This window comes from Varanus komodoensis, unplaced genomic scaffold (genome assembly GCF_004798865.1).
Source record: "Varanus komodoensis strain SLA01 unplaced genomic scaffold, ASM479886v1 scaffold5, whole genome shotgun sequence".
NCBI classification, from domain to species: domain Eukaryota; kingdom Metazoa; phylum Chordata; class Lepidosauria; order Squamata; family Varanidae; genus Varanus; species Varanus komodoensis.
Window position 1 is genome coordinate 6,917,123 of NW_025336087.1, and position 21,812 is coordinate 6,938,934.

Below are 21,812 nucleotides of genomic sequence, written 5' to 3' on the forward strand. Positions count from 1 at the left end.
ACCACTGCCACGCAGTTCCTCCTACTCCCAGTCCCCTCCCAGAAGGATACCATGGTCGATGGTGTCAAAAGCCACTGAGATGTCCAGGAGAACCAACAGGGACACACTCCCCCTGTCCCTCTACCTGCACAGGCCATCATACAGGGCGACCAAGGCAGATTCAGTACTGTAACCAGGTCTGAAACCAGACTGAAATGGATCCAGATAATCAGTTTCATCCAAGAGTGCCTGGAGTTGTCCCGCCACCACCCGCTCTAACACCTTGCCCAAAAACGGAATATTGGCCATCAGTCTAAAATTGGTGGCCACCTATGGGTCCAGGGATGCTCTCTTCAGGACAGGCCAGATCACTGTCCCCTTCAAAGGGGCTGGGACCCAGCCCTCCCTCAGTCAGCCATTAATAACCTCCTGGACCCAGGGACCAATCCCGTAACTGGCCTCCTTCAGTAGCCAGGAAGGGCAAGGTTCAAGAAGACAGGTGGTAGGACATATCATCCCAAGCACCTTGTCCACATCATCAGGCCGCAATTACTGAAACTCATCCATTAAAGATGGACCAGACGGAGCTCTGGACACTTCCTGTACTGGAACAGTATCAACCGTGGAGACCAGATCGTGGCGAATCTGAGCGATTTTTTTCCTTAAAGTGCTGGGCAAAGTCATCACAGTGGGCTGCTGAAGGTGCGACCACGTCATTTTCCTGGCCAGCGCGTGTTAGGCCTCGCTCCGCCGGACGGCACTGTGAGGAAGCAAAGGAAGCGGAGAAGAATTACATCTTCGCTTCCCTCACCGCCACAGCATAGGCTCGATAATGAGCGTGTAAGTGTGTTCGGTCAGATTCGTCCCAAGATTTCCTCCACCTGCACTCTAATTGTCACCCACGTGCTTCATCGCCCGCACCTCAGGCGTATACCATGGTGCTGACCGGGCTCTGCTAGGTGGGAGAGGACACCTAGAAGCAATCATGTTGATTGCCCTGGTCAGCTCCCCATTCCACGAATCGACCAGGACATCAACAGGAGTGCCAGCTTTATCTGCCAGAAAATTCCCCCAAAGCCCTCAGGAATTCATCTGCATCCATCTTGCTCCGAGGGTGGACCATCTTAATAGGACTTGCACCCTTCCGGAGGGAGGGATCAGCCCCGAGCGCAAACGTCACAAGGAAGTGGTCTGACCATGACAAAGGAGTTAAAGTCAAATTTCTCACTTCCAGGCCACCCTCTTCCTGCCCCGTCGAGAAAACCAGGTGAAGCATGTGAGCTCTTTCACGGGTTGGGCCTGTGATATGTTGAAACAGCCCCATGGCTGCCAGTTAACACTTGCTTACACGGAATCATATTTGTCAGTTTAGTGCCCATTCACCCAGTATGATGATATCTTTTCGGAGTCCTTCACAATCTCCCCCACCTTTTGTGTCACCCCAAACTTGGTTGCATTACTGTTCACTCCTAATTCCAGATTATTTATGAACAAAGAGAAAACCATTGGGCCTTGAAAAAGCCATAAATATGGTTTAGTGCAGGTGGCCCTTTGAACAACAGTTGGAATGTGGAACTTAATGTTGCTTCCATTAAAATAAATGGCAGCATCACAAAATTCAGTGCAGTTGGGTCTAGGGGTGAATGCATTTGGGTGGTGCAGATATAAGAGTAAGTTTCAAATTCAGTCTCCCTTAACCCTTTCCCTCTAGTAAAATCCCACCTCTCATTTTAAGCCATTGTTAATGGTAATAGTGGTTCCCTCTTAAATGTAGATTTGTTAACCAGAAAATGAACACATTCTGGATGAGAAGAAAAGCTGTATAACAGATGCTCCCTTAGGTTCTTCCATAAGAAAGACTGTTACTTACATATAGAGAGGAAGGGCTAGGCTAAGAGGGTACCACACATCTTCATTGTCTGTGGTGTATTTTTGAAAATGTTCAACATGCAGTACATCCAAATGATTATTTCCTGTAATTGTATGTGTTTGAAATGTCATTGTAAAATGCAGCATGCTAATTACTGTATTTAAACCAGAATTAAACAAGTTATTTTCTATATACCTATTTCCATTTCCTTGCTATCTTCATTTGAACAAGGGATTTAATTTTCTGTACATGAACAATTAAGACCTTTGCACTTTTTGTAAACCTGCATTTCTAGTGCTTGATTTTTCTTTTATTCTGAGTGACTATAGTGAGAGTAGTAATTATGTAGTAATGTCATTGTACTACCATAGATGAAGTGTGTGCTGGGATCTGAGTTCAGATTCTCTTCTGGGCTTCAAGTTTTTACTGATCAGTGCTTCCAATGTTCTTCAGAAAGATTTTGTCAGAGTAAATGAAAAAAAAAATGCATCAGGGTAAATGAAGTAATTGTACAATGTATTAAATGGTGTTAAGTGTTGTAGAAATTAATAAAAATTGTGATAGCTTGTGTCCCTAAAATATATTAATTGTACTACTTGGAAATACTGAATCGCCCCATCCCATTCTGGCTACCAAGGACTGGGTTATAAAAGCTTTAACAGAAATGTATGTATTCATGGCAGCTTTCCGTCTGAGGAAGGTTCATCTAGGCCATGCTGATAGTACATCTTGTATTAGATAGTAAAGCAGACAATTCAGTGGGAGGCAGGACTGAGATGCATTTATCTTTAGGTTCTTAATGCGTTCTTCAGTTTTATTTCTGTAGTATGTATTGTTACTTGTAAAATAAACATGTAAGAAAGAATATTCTGTGTGAGCAACAGTGGCTCACATGATGTAAAGACAGAAGAGCTGTGTAGCACATTTAGGATAGACAAATTTATTATGCATATGTTTTCACGGACTGAAGTCCACTTCATTTGATGAATTAAGTGGTTGGCCCTCTATGGAAGCATCTGCTACGTATCTGCTAGTCTTTTCAGTGCCACTTGCTCTTTGCTGTTCATCTGCTGGTGCACGCTGTGATTCTTACCTGCCACATGTTGAGCAGCAGGGGAGGAAGACAGAGCCCATGCATGTATTGAAAGTGGCTTCTGCTGCTTGGTAGCATCCAGCTTGGGTCAAGAGTGCTTCTTGAGTGGTGCAGGAACCTGCACAGAAGCTGAGCCAGTGCAAACTGTTCCTTGACTTTCACAAGCCGACAGAGTAATTGGCATGGTCACAGGATGACTGTGCCATGCTCGAGAGCTGTGGTCCTTCCTTGAACGTGGCCACCTCCCAGCAACAGTGGCTGATACGTTTGTGGCCCCAGCACATCCCTTCTATTCCTGCTAATTATAAGGGCACAATCTTTTTTCCCCATTGCTGTCAGTGGCAGGCTGCATCCCAGGCAAGACTTAAGACCTTGTTAGGAAGTGTTAAATACATGCAGCTCACATATTCATCTGATTTTTTGCAATTAGATTACATTTGATTGTAGTACTCTTAAAAAAATTATCATCATAACCTTACCGCTTCCCTGTTCATTTGACTGCATCTAGTTTGGTTTTCAGTAGCATGAATAGTTTATTATTTATAATACTTGAATACTGCTTAATAGATTAAAATCCTTAAGCAATTTATATTAAAATACAAATGCACTGTAAGTGTAGAATTTTAGACTGAACATAGATGCATATTGTTTCAGTACACTTGCAGGAGCTTTAATGCAGTTTCCTTAGTTCATATATATAAAAAGGAGTAACATTTCAACAGCGTAGTACCTGAACACAACACATTATTGCATATTTTATAAATAGCACAAATTCATAATGCAAAAACTACGTACCATTTACAGTGTAGGAGATCAGCTGGAAAGCAGAGTTTGGCTTCTTTTACTCCGTGTTCCTTAAGGCCAAATAGTACAACTTGCTGACAGTGAACCAAGAACATTGTGCATGTAGGTCTGCCTTCATGTGTTGTGCCAAACATGTGGGATGGTGCCAGCTGGCATAATCCCACTTCCTCCCCCAAACACATGCTGGGTATTTGGGAGTAAGGGTAGGAATGAGATGGTGGGTGGGTTTGCACATTGGGATAAGCCATGGTGGATTGTTTGTTTGCTGAACAGACAATGATATGACTTACAGGTCTTATGGGACTTATAGGGCATGCTGTGCCTTGTTCTCCTCCTCTTCCCCCCTCGGTGCTCCAGCAAGCTCCAGCACATATTCCAGATGTCTTTGGGGGAGAACCCGTCTTGACTCCTTGCCCTATCTTTTGTTCCCTTTTTGTTCCCTGTCATTTCTTCAGTGCTTCAAAAATTCTCTAATTTTTAATTATGACTTTTTGTCAGTCTTTTATTTGTTTATTTTATTTATTTAAAACTTTTATATGCCGTCCCCTCCTGCCTCGGCATCTCGAGATGGCTTACAACATAGAATTAAAACAATAATATCGGTAACAAATACAGTAAAATTACATAAAAACCAAACAAGTGCAAGTGTACAAGGGAAAAAGGGTGAATGGAGTAAGTGCATTAAAAGGGGGGCAATACCCCTCCTCATTTTAAGTGTGTGTGTGTGTGTGTGTGTGAACATTTCCCCATGTCTCTAGGTAATCTAGACAAGTGAGATTTTTTCCTTCTTATTTTTCACTGCTCCTTTTGGGGCATTTACTGTTGGGGTAACTGGCTGGGTTGACCTGAAAAGGAGTAAAAAATGAGGGAGGGTGAATTACAATTTCCTCCTTCTGGAGTAGCCAAATATTTGATGAAAAGATGGAGGGCACGGCATAGTGTCAATTCTGCACTTAAAAGAGGATCCCATTGCCAAAGGGAAGCTCATTTGCCTCCTCCCCATTTTCAGTGCTTTTAAACTGTGCTACTGAGCCCCCTCTTTCTCTTAGTATTTCTCGCCTAAACCTTGGCAACTGTATGCAAATTAGCTTATTGCCAGCTGCCTCTTGTCAGTTCCCTGTATATTACACACTCCTCCGCTCTTTCTTTAGAGCTTCCTTTGAGGCCTGAAACATACATGGCAATTGACCAAACAAGAATGCACATGGGAGATAGCCAAATAGGTACTCTTGTACATTTGTGAAAAACAGGATGATGATGATGACGACGACGACGACGACGAAGACACACTTGAGCCTTCTTGAAGCACTGAAGAACATTTTTTAAAGTAGCAAATGGTTGAGAGTCCTTCCAAAGTGCCATTTCCGCATCCCTGGAAGGGCAGTCACTTGTGAGGGAGGCTGGAGGCAGCTCTGGTAAGATCACAAGGCATGGCATGGGGGGGGGTGCCATTCTTGTAAGTGGCTCTGGCAATCCATGACAAAACATGACAAAACTCACCATGGGCATGAGCGACTCCACAACAAGTCACAGGTTTTCAGGGTGGCTTTGTTTGTGAAAATTGTGCCACCCTGTGGGACCATGCTGGCTTTGACCCATACGACAACCCTGCATGGCTGGCTGCCCTTGATGGGTTGTTGTGTGGCACAAACCCAGTTTGTAAAGCACTTCTGATTGGCTTTTAAAATTAGGTATACTTGATTGTCAGCTAAAAAAGTTTTATACTTTTCTGCTCTTAAATCTAATGTTGGAATGATTAGTAATTATTTTTAAAGTGCTGCTCCTTAAAGTGCTGCAGATGATGAAAAGATAGCAGTGATGTAGAGCACAATTTTTTGAAATAATTTTTAAAGTAGCAAAATAGCATGCCTCTCCACTTTCCCTTTTTACTGATGTATAAAAAGACAGAGATATTAATGGGTCACAAAAACCAGACTGCAAACGTATGCATTTTATTTGGGATTTATTTCCAAATAAACCATCATAGAATTGAACTCTGATGGGCTGCTCAAACCATTCTTCAAACTGAAACCTTGTGATTTTACTCATCTGATTCTGTATTCTTAGTTGTAATTCTATGAGCTGGAGTTCCTTCTGATATTGAACATCAATTAGAGGTGACAGCATTAGCCTTCTTGGTTATATTTTGAAACGGACCTGTGTGTCACACTCCTCATTGTCGCAGGATGTGATTTGTAGAGCGAGGGGACACATAGCATAGAGCTGACCTCTGTCAACCTTGCTGCAAAGCTCCCTGCAGCCCCTCTCTCCTGTATATCTTTCTCCCTTACTTACACCATTTGGGCTTTGGCAGAAAAGAAAAGCACCTGACAGGTTAGATTGCAGGGAGATAAATGTTGTAAGCCGTCCGGAGATGAAAGTAACGAACAGCATACAAATTTGATAGATAAATGAATAAATAAATAAACTGTTGATCAGGTGGAGAAGATTGAGTGGGTTGCCCTCTCTTTACATGTGATTGAGGAAGACTCAGGTATAATAATAGTTTAGTCCTCCAGGTTGAGAAAGAAGAATACAGTATGATTTTCCTAAGGCCTCAATAGTTATTTATTTGTTTGATTGATATCCCACCTTTTTGTTCTTACAAAGAACTCAGAGAGGCTTACATCATTGTCCTTCTAGTCTCCATCTTATCTCCACAACAACAACCCTGTGAGGTAGGTTGGGCTGAGACTCCTGTAACTCTTAAATTCACTCAGTTGGCTCCATGGGTCAATGCTAAACTATACCATTGAAGAAAATTATTGTTTTCACCTGTGCATGTGAATGTTGATTGGAATCATCCTTAAATTATTAACCTTTTTTTCTCCTTTGAAATAGGACAGATCATAAAGGAGAGAAGATTTATGGAAAATGTAGGCATGAAGGAGTACCAGTACAAAGAAGGGAACATTCCAACAGAATGGGAAGGTAATACATTGAATGTTGCAGCCGGGGAAATATGTGAAAAGATAACTTGTATTGCCCCCCAGAAGAGACAAAAAAATGCAACATAAAACCTAAGCATACCTGTTTCTTTAAGCATTCTTAAAACAGTGGACTTTTTGTTCCTGCTTGCTACCCATTTGTCCAGGGATTGTTTTCCCTGCATTCCTTTGTTCAGCTCTGTGCTGTTGTGGCACCAATACATCTTGACCCACTAGTTTGGACTGGTCCATCTGGAGTATTACATTCACTTTTGGAAGTATTGATTCTGAAGGTCCGAAAAGTTGCTACAATTTAAAAAATGGACTAGTTAGTAAGTCAATAGATCTGGTACAGAAATACACACATTTGCTAATCAACTTGCAAAACCTCTGAGAGTGAGAATATGGTCCTGACAATATTAAGCATGGACAAGAAAGCAAAAGTGCTAAATCCCTTTTTTGGGTCGCTTCCTAAAGAGTAGGATGCATTTTCAAACTAGGCTGTTTATTTGCCTTTGCAGCACAGAATAAACCATGTGTGGTAAGGCACACTTTGATTAGATGCATTTGCATTTCTAACACAACATTTTGCTCATTCTTATAATTATCATAACAATTTTTCTTTGTGATTATAGTGGCACTGAATTGGAAACGTTTGTGAAAAGAAGGAAAATAAAAAGCATTGTGAACAGGCAATAGTCTTTTTCTCTCTTCAAGCACAGTTCCTTTCAGGGAATGAGGAGAAAATGTTCAGGCTGCTTTGTTTCCCCATCCATTATTTGTGCAGAGAGGGTGTGCAGTGTATTCTTGTTTATGACAGATAGAGCAGAGAAAAATGTAGGTGCTTAAATGCAAAGAACAACATTAACTGGATTTTCAGTTCACATGTTAGCTGCAGTTTGGTGGTGAAGAAAATGCAAACCATATGCTATATCTCTTAATCTTGGGCTGTTTCTGTAACAGGAGAAAGAAGTAGGTTTTAGTATTAATATTTATTTAACACTCTTTAAAGTTCAAAGCAATATCTCAGTACTTTTAACCACACTGCAGAGCAGAGGTGGTTGCTCAGCTTTGCAAGGTTTCCCCTTATGATCCTGTGAGATGTCATCTTTCTACTTCTGTCCAACATAAACAAGATTGCATAGGTTTAGAATGAGGAGATGAAGTTCTCACATTGATATTACAGAAACACATTTTCTCTCACATAAAATGCATGCACAGATTCATATATACAAATACATGGCATTCTTAAATTTAACACACACTCAAGTGAAGATTCTCTGCAGTTGCAAATGGTTCTTAGTGGACAGCTTACTCCACATGGTACTTAGCCTAATTAGTAGGGTAGGGTGATTTGGGGGGGAGTGATAATGTTCAGGAAAGATAAGGATAATCCTTTCCTTCCCAACAATACACCCACCACCCACAAAGCAACCCTGTAATTTATTCTTGAAAAAGCTCCCATTAGGTACTAATGGAAGACATTTTTTCCAAGCCAAATGGAAGGAGGGATACAGGTGATGGTGGGAGTTAATGTGGAGGTCAGTTGATGAGGCTCTGTGGACAAAGGTCCCCCGCATCCCTGGGTTCTTGGCTATACCATTTTATCGGAATGAGCTACCAGGAACATGAAATCTGCTCCAGTGTCTCGCTTTCTATAGCCTGCTTGAGAAAATTTAGTATGCTTATTTTGTACAATGTATCCCAAAATAGAGTACTATTAGTAGTGCTTCTCCTCTTTTCTTCCATCAAGACTGTTAATATGAGGCAAGGATACAAATAAAGAATGGTATCTCTGTGCCTCTGGTCCACAGAAAGGTATTCTTGGTAGTTGACAGTCAACTATAGAAATCCTCAGAAGCTGTTATTTTTCCTGAGGATCTTTCTGCTTGGATTTATCAGGATTTAATTCAGCATGACACTTCTATTAATTGACTATTTTTACTTTTATATTCCATCTATGTATGTTTTAATAGCATGTTCAATGCTGTGAGCCATGGGGATTTTATTTAAGGACTCCCCCGCCCCAACTTTAAGAGTCCTGGACACAGGTAAAAACAGATCTTTTGTCCTTTCCAATACTTTCACCATCCCTTTGAAATAAGTTTAAGCTGCATGTTTAAATCTCCCAAGGCCCCTTGTAGTTTGCTTTATGGCAGATCAAAAGTTAGAATATTAATGCCCTGTGTCCTAACCAAAGTGTGACAAGAGATGCTTCAAGGAACACTTGAAAGAATCCCCCAAAATGCCAAGATAGGTAAAGTACTTGCTCACTCTGCTAGGGTTTCCTTTCAGGAAATAAAGCAATGTATTTTGCCAGGAACATTATCTGGTGGATGCATGCTACTGATAACCTTTCTGTCATTTTTATTGTAAATGGTCACTGATTATATCTGGTGATAGAATGTGTCATTTTTCTCTTTCGCACATGTCATTGCTCCTCATGAAAAGGCATCTGTCATTTTCAGTGACCGTGGTGATTAAGGAGTTTGTGTGTTTCATGCAGCATTTTATTGCCTGCCTGTTCTGGTCTCTGTGTGTGCACGTCTCTTTTTAATGGGTAACATTTAGTGATTAATGGGAGTTTTAATTTGCATGCTCACTTTTACGCTCATTACAATGCGTTATATGCCAGTAGGAGTCTTAAAGTTCAATGAAAATCCCATGCATACTAATGAGAATGCAAATGAATACTGTTGAAAGAATGCCAGGGTCTCAAAGTATGAAATGTCCAGTTTATCTTGCTAAATTCCACTCAAACAAATGTGGTGTTATCAAAAGCACAGACTGCAGATAGTACCATACTCTGCTTATATAATTAATGATGACTGAGGAGTCAGTCTTGAATTTACAAAAGCTCTTTGGAGAAGCTACAAAATTGGGCTCCATCCCTATATGTGTGTGCGTAGGCTTTCTTTGCCTTTTGTACTATTCTACACTGAAATTCTACACTGAAACTAGTTTGGTTTATACTGCATGTGTTTTGCTTTACTGGGATGAAGCATGCAAAGGTTCATTAGAAGTAGGTTGTGCTGGCTACATTTCTGGGCTTAAGAATTTACTAATGATTATTAAGATTTCACCTGCTTTCATTTCATAAAGTAATGTTTCTGAACAACAAGAAAGCCTTAATGTTCTGGACATGTAGCTGAGGTTTGGAGAAACATAAATGAATAATACAGAAAGGGAGTAGATGCTAAGTTATAATTAAGGTTTGAAAATAAAGTGTTAATTGAAGCTGTATTTTTGAATAATACATAGACAAGATATTTGTGAGAGGGCTGGAAATAAATTTGTTGTAAACACAAGGTGGATAAAAATCAATAATTTAGAACATAAATTTTAAAAAAATCAGATGTTTAAAATTTAAATTGGATTTTTATTTAAATTGATTTTTAACGAATGAAATGAGTTTTGATGAAAAATCTATATAAAGGTACTTTTATATTTAAGACATTATAATCCAAAGGTTGTTCATCATAAAATAAGGATTAGTGTTTACATATGAAGCATGAGACTATGTATTCATGCAATGTTTGTTTATTTATTTGGTAAATGAATTCCAATAACCCTTTCACAATGTGATGCTCTTCTAGAAGTTTCTGTAAGGTTATTGGGCAGTTTTTCTTTCTAGAAGCTATTGTTACATATGCTTGGTTTTGCAATTCTCAAAAATGAATTTGTGTCTGCAGAAATCACATGCTCTTCTTCACAGCAAAAATGTTATAAAATGTGAACACCAAGAGTTGAGAAAAAGACCTTAATGCCAATGTTCCTTTGCAAATCTATGTACATAGAATCAACTCCTTCCCTCTTAAGTGGTAAATTTTTAAAAAATCATTGAATATAGAAGATTGTTGAGAGTGGAATAGATCTGCAAAAGAAGCTAAGGATGAGGAGGGAATAGCAAGCATGAAAAATGAAAGAGAACTCTTTTGAGCAGAATATTCTACAAGTCTTCAGATCTTTTTTGTATTGCCTGAGGTTTCTCATATTATTCTTTTCTTGGAGGAGAAAACCTATAATGGCTGCAGGCCATTAAAGAGACCCAGTTTGGCAATATTTTAATGAAGTTCCTCTACTTATGTGTAAGGCAGGCATGCGTGCAAAACCATGCTTTAAATCTAGTTTTACTGATTAATGCTTTAAATTGCGATTTAAATCAAATTGACCCTGTGTATCGATCCTTTTTTTTCAATTCTGTATGACTGTCTGTACCAGAGAATACATAAATAATTCTAGAAATTCCTGAATTAGGAATCCATCCCAAAAAGAACTAAGAAAATAAGAGCAGAGCAATAACAATCTCTTAGGATGGCTGACCACGGCTGAAAAGAAAATACATGTATGGCTATTAGAGAAATCAGCAATTAAAAAGTTATTCCTTCATCTCCAAAGTTTGCATATTTCACTGCTTCATTTTAATATTTCATTTTCTTATTTTAAAGTGAAAATGCTCAATCTCAATTGTCATTTTGCCACAGAAGAACAGCTGGTAGGGACAAAAGTGAGGGTTTCAGGGGTTATGCCTAAACTGTAGAATAATCTCCCAAGTGATCCTCATCTTACCTCCCTTTCCTTGCTTTTAAGTAGGCTCTGAATACCATTTTATTTTAGCTGGTATTTTTTTTTTGTTAGAAAACCAGCTTAAAAGTAACCAACATGAATGAATAAACTATAGCTTGTTAAGCCAAGAACAAGCACCTAGCTTGTGTGCTCATCTGTTTTCCCTCCCCTTCCTTCCAGTTTCAGTGTTTTTTTCCTATCTCTTTACAGTGTTCTGGCTCAGATGTGATATTGTTTAATTTAATGTCAGCTTATCCAGGTTAGTTGCTAATTTAAAACCACTATTTCTTGGTGTGGAAAAGGGTAGAACCACTAGTTTGTGGAAGAGGATTCCATAGGTCTGGCATACATACCTGGTTTAAAAACCAGATTAATTGTTCATTAATCCATGTCTATGATGCTTGGACAGACCTAGAGCCTGTGTTGCTATGCTTTATTTTGCTGTTTGTAGATACAGCTTTAGAATGCTTTTTGTTACTTTTGTTGTATTGCTAAAATAATTTGTTTTCAGTTGATTTATCACAGAAGGCTGTATATAATAATTGAAATGAAATTATGGCTAGGTTGTAAGCAAGGTTGATTAGTGATGTTAGTTTTAACAAAACAAATGTGGAAAAGTCAAAGCTGGAGGTAACTATACTTCTGCAGGTCAGTATATGTGTAAAAAAAGGATACCAAAGGTGTCCTTCCATCACTGCATGTTCTTTTTCAGCAATTCTGCTGGTATAAAATCAGGACCTTGTGCTTTTACCATTTACAGATCTTTCATAGGATTTATCATTTATAACTCTGTTATAAGTTGTCATGATGGCAATTCTTCAACTTCCTGTTATACTAATACTTCCCTTTTTTGTTATAACATTAACATAGAGTAAAGGTGACTTTTCCAGGTTTTTGCTTATTCTCAGCAGCCATTAATTCTGCTCATTTTCTAAAAACCCCTGAAACTTCAGATGTCTCTAATGCTTGAAGCCTCCATCCACTGAGACCAATTTTTTCATTGGTTCTTTTTTAGAATCAGAGTTAATACACCTTTTTATGGCCGAAAGTAAGACATTGGCAGTACTCATTCCTTCACTTCTCTATATTGAAGATAGCTTATTTTTAACACCTTCTTTTTAAGGATATGCCACTTATCAAATTATTAATTGTTTCTAGTACCAATATTCTTTCTTTGCTGTCCTGCCTTAATAGTATCAAAAAAGTAAGCAGGTTGTTCAGTAAGCTAGTTTCTATACTGGGTCACCACTTGGTACTTCACATATTTTTACTCAGGTTTATGGCCAGCTTTAGGCCTCTCCTGTCTGTGCGTTCAGCTGGACTCCAACTCAGTAATCATGGACTGATGATCTCTAAACTAGTTTAATCTTACCTGAAAGTTCTTCACATTAGAATTCATGGTACCTGAGATCATTATATAATCTATCACACTACTACCAATTTGTGTAATGTAAGTGCATTCTCCGAATTTTATCCCTCTCAGTTGCATCATTTGGGTTCAGCAAGCATGCCTTTTGCTTAAATTGAATTAAGCAGATTCCTGCAGCATTAATAAGAGTTAGCTTTAGAATTCCTTTCATTAGTACCTTCCACATGGGGGTGCCACATGTGAGCAGTATTCAGCACTACCGCTTAGTTTCTACCTTCTCTGTTATGTTTGTAGGGTCTACCCCTTGCCCAGTGGGGAATGAGCAGTTCTTTAAAAATGCCGGAAATTATCATTTCTAGAGCAGGACTAGTTAACAGTGTTTCCTTATGCACACTCCGCTGATCTGTCCTTTTGGAAACTAGCATTTCTGCTCATTTTGGATTGCTTTTGGAATCAGTTTTCCATTGCACTGGCAGTAGTGTGTGCTAGTGCAAGGACAGTATTAGATATTGCCCGATTGATGCAAACATAAGGTATTTCAAAATGTTTGACTTCTTTTTAAAATGTTTTTGCAGCTTGGATTAGGAAAAAAAGAAAAGATCCACCAACAATTGAGGTAAGAGGTTACATTAATCCTTCATCTAAGTAAGAATTGGTTGATTTTCTTTGACTCATAAGTTCAGTCAGAAAGGGGTTTTTTAACTCAGGTATGAATGCAACAGTTATTTTATATAAGTGTTCTTCAGAATATTTTTTTCAGGGGTAGCAGTGGGAATTGTACTCCTGGGCAATGCATTGTGTGACAATTCACCTTTTGTTTAAATTGCCTATCACAATTGGATAAATTAAGAATTTTATTTAACTTAATCTTAAAAGGAAATTGAATATTCTTGAAATCACTGTAACAAATATTCTGAAAATAAAACCTGTCATAGCATCCTTTCTTTATGCTTGCTGCCATTAAGTTGCCTTCCTTCAAATCATGTGCCAGTGTATCTACTGGGGCAACAAAAAAAGTGTTGATACTTCCCTGCTAATGACTCATGGTTTTCACAGCCTTGATATGCTCTTGGTAAATTGTTTCAGTTGAAAACACATTCAAAACATAAAAAGAAACCATGTTTGATGTGGTGGGGAGGAAAACAGGACAAAACCTCAGATCTTCACAACTCCACCCTGAAATATAGCATTTAGACATGTGAAGCAAGATCCAAATTTCAGTATATCTGGGGCAAGGAGAAAAGTGGGAACATCTAGCTCTGCCTGCACAGCCAAATGCCTCCATATGCAGCTACTAACCCAGTACTACTGTATTTTTCCCAGAACAGGAAGGACCACCCTAGAGCAAATGTAGTTGTCTCTGGTCCTATAGGACTTGGTGGTAGGAGTCCCAGGAATCCCCACAGCCCTTCTTATGATTATGAGGAAGATATTTGCAGGATTCCCCTGACTAGAAATGGTGGCTGCTATGGCTGTGTAGCGCTCTTTTTAATCTACAAGAAATTACTGCACTACTTTTCCCTTGCACAGGGGTACTAGCACTGAAAGGCTGAGATAGGTGGGCAGGAAACCTCAGAGTTGTCACTGCAGCTGAGAAAATAATTGTTGAGTATCCTAGTGACATGGCAACCTGTTATGGGTCAGTAGCCAGAGCAGAGGGGTTCTTTGATCTGCATTGGGCTGCCATGCCATCTGGAACCCAGCAAAGCCATTTCAGCACAGGTTGCATGGATCAACTAGCAGGCCACTCAGCAAAAGCAGCACAAGCCCCTTGCCTTGCTTCATTATCCCCCTCGTGTTGGCACCAAGGATAGGCAGTGACACATCCTCCACCAGCCCAGGCAGCAGTTTGGAGCAACTGCGGATGGTTTGTCAGCTTAAAAAATGGCCCCAGACATGTATCAAAATGTCTTTGTATGTAGGGTGTGTGGGGGGACTATCAGTCGTTTGTAGTTTTGAAAGTGCACTTTTATGGTTTTCTGATATGTTGTCTTGCCTGGTCAATGCCAAGTGCTAACAAATTGAGAAGGTAAGGCTGCCTATAGGCTAAATTATGAATAGTGACAGTTGTCACTTGGTTAGCTGTCAGTTGGAAAAAAGCTGGCAGAGATGGTGGGGTGGATAAAAGATCTTCCTCATACCAATGTAATCATCTTTCATTTCTGGTGCTGGACTGATGCTTCTTGGTGCCTTCAACTTTTCAACACTTTCTTGCACTGCCAGATAGTCCAGAAAGGGGAGATCTAAAGACCACCTGTTTTTGTGGTTCCTTTTCAGACAGCTGTCAAACTGCCCCCCCCCCCACAAAGTAGTCAAATAGAATGGAATGCATGGAACTGCATGGGGGTGTCACATGTGGTCCATTGCATTTTTTTAAAATCTTGTTTTAAAGCTATCTGGAAAATGTGTGCTTCTTATGGGGAAGTGTATGCAGATTTCAAGTCTGGGAAGTAAATGGAGAGGAAATTTTGCAATTTTTTGCAAAGAACAGCAGGAGGTTTTCACCAACTTACTTGCTAGCCTCACCTTGCAACTCAAGATGCACCCTTGTGGGTTTGGATGATGTGACAACCCAAGGTGGGTTGAACAACCCCTAGAACGTTCCTTGGGTTCTCATGGTGGCTTGTTTCCCCAAAATATGCCACCCTACAGAAACTGCTATAACAACATGACAACCCACTGTGGCAAGTTACTTAAGTTGGGATATCATATTGTGCAACCCCTGTCAGAGAGTTCTTCTATTTTTCTGCATTATTCCAAAGACACAGCATTTTATCTAAAATCACTCCCAAGATAGATCTTTTGTTTCTGTGTTACATAGCTTCTGACAAATGTTGCCGTGTTAAATGCTGCTCGGCAGCTGTTGTACTGGGGAATACCTCTGATCATATTTCTTGTTGACGTTCTATAGCAAATCTCCCTGTCTATTGCTCTCACACCTTTTTTTCCAAATGGATGGAAACCTATCCTTTATTTTGTGTGTTGGCAGGGGAGAGTATTGTAAATTCTAATTTTTGTTTCTCACTGGACTTTTGTATTGCTCTCTGTTGGGTTGCACTCTGATTACATCCCAAATCATACCAAAACACTCAGTGAAAATGCACTCAGCACTGTTTCAGAGCGGGGCACCACTGGGGCGATCAACTGCTTGTTAGACATTTACTTTTCCCCTCTAGCCCCCGTATCTTATTCTCATCATTTTTCTCTACTTTGGAGTTCTCTCGCCCAACAAAGCCAACTTCAGAAGGGCAGCCTGCAAAGGGCATGAATGGGGAAGGCGGCTGAAAGCCTTTAGTATATCAGTGACTTTCCACTGGGCTGAATTTCTGCAAATATTCCTGCAAGCTCCAGCAGATCTTTCTGAATAAATTAATACTGTGTTGAATTACAGTAGCCCCTCCCCCAAAACCAACCTTTCCTTTATCTTTAGTTTGCAACACACTCTTTATGACTTCTCATTGTTTGGTTCCTTTCTGGTGTGCAAAATCCAAATATTTAGCATGAAAACTAAATAGCAGTGTTCTGTCAGGGTTGGGGTTTTGTTTTTTTTAGCCCTAGGTTCAGTGTGAGCATCCATCTATTTAAAAGTTAATTACTGGTTACAGTAATATCAGTGGAACTTGATAATGGAACATGATTCTTGAGCAAGTCAGAATTGTAGGAATAATTTCCAGGCTTCAGTCCGAGGAAACTACCTTGTTTTATTAATAGCTTATTTCAACATTTCCCTTTTTTCCTTTGATGAAGCATTCTGTCAAATTCTCCTCTGCACACCTCTCATCCCCTCCATTATATTTAAAGTAATGGAGTTATTAAAAGGAGGGAAAATAAAAGCAGGAAATAAAATAAATAGGGTTTCTTTTCTTATCATGGTAGTGGGTTCCTACAAGCAGTAATCTCTTTTCTGTTTCGAGTTGAATCCTGCTTTAGGTGCATGCAGGTGGGATGGTTAGAGGCAGACTTCCCCAGTGCCTCCCCCCCATGGTGCTCTTCAGCATCTCTTAGCTACACAGAGGGTCAGGGACCTTGCTGTATAGGGTAGGCTGTGGTGGAAGAGAAGTAGAATCTCTGGAACTTAGGTGGAGACAGGCTCTGTAAGTCCAAGTTACCAGATGAGTTAAGCTCTGCATTACTTCCCTATTTGCTTAAAGAAGCCCAGTCTTTTGCAGAGCCTTAGGCTGCAGCAAGGTGGTATCTTCATGGCTAGGGTCCTCAGAATTTAAGGCTGGCAGTACGACCACACCTCTGAACGCAGGACATCTGGTCCCTGGAGCCTTCCAGGAGAGCTAGGTCTTACCTAACCTAACTTTCTTCTGTAATTGAGCCCACTCCATTGTCCTTTAACTCAAGAACCTCATAGACTAAGAAGAAAGGGTAAAGATCCTGGACTGGGACACCCTATTGCCAGACTTGCTGCTGGCATTGCTGATCTGCCTCTGGGAAGATCCTCTGTCAGCACTCTGAGAGGGTGCTCAGTGTGGCAGCCAGCTTGTTCTCAGGCAGACATTCTGGTTCCTGGCTCCTGGTTCTGAGGACAGCAGTCACAGAATGGTCGAACAGCAGCTGCCAGAATGGGTGTTAGAAGACTTCTAGCTAACAGGCTGAGGACCTTCTGAGAATGCTGTTACAGCATCATCTCAGAGGTACGTCGGCAGCAGTGGTGCCTGCAGCTTGGCTGCTGTGAAGTGCCTAGGCTGAATGTGTGTGGAAAATGCTGGGGGTCGGGGGACATGGTCCAGAAGTAAAGCAAGCAAACAGGTGAGAAATGAGCAAGTGGATTAGCTGATGAATGATGAGGACATGGCCTTTTGAGGGGGATGCTGAGGATTACACATCCCTGCTTTAATGGTGTAACCATTGGTATAACTAAAAGTTACACATGTACATTTTAAAAAATGGAGGCTGCTTGTATATTCAGCCCTTTTCCTCTCCCTGTACCCCAGCCACAGTACCCTTGCAACATCCAGGGGCATGCTTTAGGCTTACAAGCCCCCATTTGGAAACCAGCGTGCAGAATTGGGGCTGGGTCATGCCTCTTATGGAATATGCTGCTGGCAAGAGAGAAGTATCTGCACCCTCCTCTGTTCTCCCACCCTGCCCTGCCTTCAGATTTCCTTTGGAGGTGCTAAGGGGCAGCAGCAGGGAAGGAGAGGATGTGAAGTCATGCTCTTTTTGCATAGGGAGGAAAGATCTTAGATCCAATCCAGGATTTGGAATGAAGAAATGCTGGGCAGCCAAAGGCTTTACCAGCTGCTCTTTTTTCATGTCTCTGCTCCAAATCATCTCTCTCTTCATTTCATGCAAACAAACAAATGGGATTTTATTGTGAAGTGTTTCTGTGTAGCGTTCAGTTAGGACTTAGGTTTCTCATTGGGCTAAGCAAATTGAGCTGAGTGAATTAAGCACACTAAAGTCAATTCAGCTTTTAAAAAATTTGATTCTAAGACTGGAGAAAGTTTGCTTTCGAAAACACTAAGTTTATATTAACGTGAATTGAAATCATTTGTACATTCCTTTAGCTAGTGTGGGAAGTCTGAAATGGACTTGGAATAGAAAATATGGTAAATGACTGCTTTTCATTTCTAATGTGCTGTGTGTTTGGTATGCAGTAATAAAAACTAAATGGCTTCTGAATTGCACAGTTGGATACAAGGTGAAATGTTAAAAAGAAGAAACTTTTTATGACAGCTCCTGTCTTCTTTCAAACTATTTCGAGCATTTCCATAATTACCTGTTTTGACAGCCTCCCTGTCAACGGAAGAAAATGTACTTTAGTGAGCAGTAATAAGCATAAAGTTTCAATTATTATCCCCTCCCCCTCAGAGGGGAATAATTATATTGAAAAATGCATTATGTTTAGTTACCGTGGCACATACTTGCCTCCCTTATTTGATCATAAGACTATTATTTATTTCAGAAGTGGCATGATGAAAACTAACTTCAATCATGAGGTTTCATTTTCATAGAATTCCACTCCCCCATCACCAAAGCAAGATTCAATTTAGAAATATTTTGTTATATTAGGAGTTTGAGCACAGACTTGGTTTTCTGCTTGCCTGCTTTTTAAATCAGTCAGTTGTAGGGGCAGGCTGCCACATTTAGTCATTTTAGTTAAAAACTCTGATTAAAAAGTTGTCCCTGATTATACAAGCTGCAGACTTTTAAAACCATTTTATTGTCTTCAATGCAAGCACCTAATGAAATTGCAAGTGACAGATGCTGTCTTGAAAGAGGCACTGATGTAAGAAAGAAAACCTTTTCTAAGATGGTACTTGCTGCAAGATATTAACATGTCCTTTAAAAGCAAGGTGAATGATTCCTTTAGTACTACTTGTGTTAATAGGCAAATAGAGCAGATAGTTTGACCGACTTAGATTTCAACAGAAGGCAAGCTTTGAGTTCAGTCAGTTAATTTGAATATTATTTACATAATCTAAAGCATATTAGGCAACCTTGGGTCTGTTACCATCTTTCCACATAACGTACCTTCACAAGGTTATTGTGAGAATTAAATGCGGAAGTGGGAAGGGCAGAGTATAAATGTAGTATATGATAAGTTAATCCTAAGTAAATTTTCTTAGTCTTACATTCAGTTTCAAAACTGCAAGTTAGAGGAAATTTTTTGTTTGATATAGAAGCCAGACTTTGCTATGTTGCCATGACAGGAATATGGAGAGTATTCCTCCTGCGGCAGAATTACATGAAGCTGGGGCAAAATCTTCAACCTTTTTTTGCAATTGTAAGCACAATGCAAGAGAACTGAAATCAAGGTTACACCAAGTTTGATGTAATATACAGATAGCACCAAACCTGCTTAGTATACAGTCTGTATATGTGCCTGATGCTGCTTCCACCTCTCTCTGTAGACCGGCCAGTAACTTGAGAGTTCAGTTAACTAGATTTTATTAGGCAAAAGTTAGACAAGCCAGCACTGCTTTCAACAACAGTTGAAACAAGAGTCTTTGTATAGTACAAGATCACTTTCCTAAATGGCAAAGGTATGAAAGAACATTCATAGGAGAGGGTTGACTTTGACCCTCCAAGGTGAAACTGAATGGGCTACCATGTCCCATCCTCAAGGTGGGTCTTTGCACTGGGTGGCCTCTAAGCCTGGTGGGCTAAGTTGGATTCTCTGATTACATTGTGCTCTTCCTCCCTTTTCATCAGACACCTAATGTTTGGAACTCACTTCCCAGCTCATCTTCCCGAGGACATCTCTGACTGGCCTCTGATAAATTTAGCATCAGTTGGCTGGTCGTCTCTGTGTCACAGCTATTCTCTCCATCTTCCACTTTCTTGACACTTTGGTATCATTTTCGCTGTTCCTTCCCAGTTGGTCTTGAAGTCAGTTCCCAGGTCTTCTGGAGTTGTGCCAGTAGAGGTATAAGGCCCAATTCCTTATGCATATTTACACAGAAAAATGCATCATTTTCAGTGGGAGTTGTAGGATGCTTTTCTGTCTAAACATCCATAAGATTGCATATTTAATCCTGAAAGTAGTTAGACACTATCTTCACTATGCATTCACTATCTAATGGGAGTAGTTTGTTAATTAGCTCATCTTTTAGTAGCCCTGCTATATATAGGAATAATTCCCCCATTAAGCTTGCACTGCTCCTAAATTTAATGCCATACTATTTTCACTTTAGCTTAAACGAATTCTCTTGTGCCAAGCAGCAAAAAACAACCCAAGAGATCAGAACATAAGAACAGCTCCGATCAGCGCAGTGGCCCATCTAGTCCAACATTATGTTCACACAGCAACCAACTAGCTGCCCACTGCTAAGATCCCACAAGCAATGCACACATGCAGCAGCATCCTCCTGCCCAAGTTTCCCAGGAACTGGTGCACACCAGAATACTGCTTCTTCTACATGATGGGGCAATTGACCATAAGGAGTAGTAGCTTATGATTGCCATTGTCCCCAGGAATTTATTCCCTCTTTTAAAGCTGTCCAAATTGGTGGCCATCATGGCATCATGTGGAAATGAATTCCATGGTTTAACTACGTGCTGTTTGAAGAGGTACTTTCTTTTATCTGTCCTGAATATCCCACCAATCAGCTTCCTAGGATGAGCCCAGGTTTAGCTTTAGGAGAGAAAAAAAAAGTCTCACCTACTTTCTCCACACCATGCATAATTCTGTACACATCTATCAATTCTTCCATTACTTGTCTTTTTTCTAAGCTTAAATATTGCAGCTGTAGTAACCTATTTCCTCATAAATAAATAGTTTCAGTCCCTTGATCACTTTAGTTGCCCCTTTTTGCAGTTTTTCCAGCTCTACAATATCCTTTTTATGTATGGCTGCCAAAACTGTACACAGTATTCTTAGTCACACAATAGATTTGTATAAGAGCGGTATAACATCAGCAATTTTATTTTCAGTGCGTTTCCTGATTGTGCATAACAAGGAGTTTGCCATGTTCACAGCAGCTGTGCACTGGGACAACATTTTCATTGAGCTGTCCACCACAATCGCTAGATCCCTTGTTTGGCCATAAATGGACAACCCAGAGCATATACGTAAAAGTCACCCAAGAAAGATCTGGGATTATTACAATGGTATTTACCATTGTTTAATATTTAAACCAACCACCAAAGTGAATCACCTTCTTGAAATACATGTTTATTTTTTTCCTTAAAGTGGACTCTATATTTATGTCTCAAACTGGATTCTAAACATGAACAGTAAGGAAAACAGTCATTTAATTACACTATACATAGATGATTTTAAAAGCAAAAGCATTTCAATATAGTGTACAGAGAAGTGAATCGATATAGGAAACTATTTCATTAGGCAAAAGATTCATCCCTTTCATGTTTGGAAAGGGATGCTTATGACATTTTTCCCCTTTAATTTATCTGCTGAGCTTGCAGGAATTTTTCTCAGTTTAGAGCATTCAGAGCTTGGAGGTGCCATGTTGCTTTTCTCCCACAGCCTCAACATACTGACCTTAAACACTTACTTTCTTGTACTTAATATCATGCACCTCCAACAGCTTTTGTAGTTCAGGGGGGGAAAAGACTGGCTTCTCCCACATCCTCTTTAGCAATAAGGATCCAGTAATAGGTGAACAAAAGAAGTGACTTTGCAAAGTATTGTATATGAATTAGGACAAATCAGGCAACTTTTAAGAGAATACCAAAATGCAGTTTATTATAAAGCACATACAGGTGAAACTAGTATTTTAAAATTATTTC

At 39.9% G+C, this 21,812-nt stretch overlaps 1 protein-coding gene across 1 annotated transcript in view; it reads left to right on the forward strand.

Moving 5' to 3' along the window:
• NDUFAF2 (NADH:ubiquinone oxidoreductase complex assembly factor 2) overlaps nucleotides 1-21,812 on the forward strand; it is a 71,569-nt gene that overhangs the window by 42,343 nt on the left and 7,414 nt on the right. Inside the window, exons 2-3 of the mRNA XM_044446814.1 lie at nucleotides 6,588-6,677; nucleotides 13,184-13,224. Of these exons, the coding sequence (XP_044302749.1) occupies nucleotides 6,588-6,677; nucleotides 13,184-13,224 (131 nt within the window). The remainder of the gene's footprint in view (nucleotides 1-6,587; nucleotides 6,678-13,183; nucleotides 13,225-21,812) is intronic.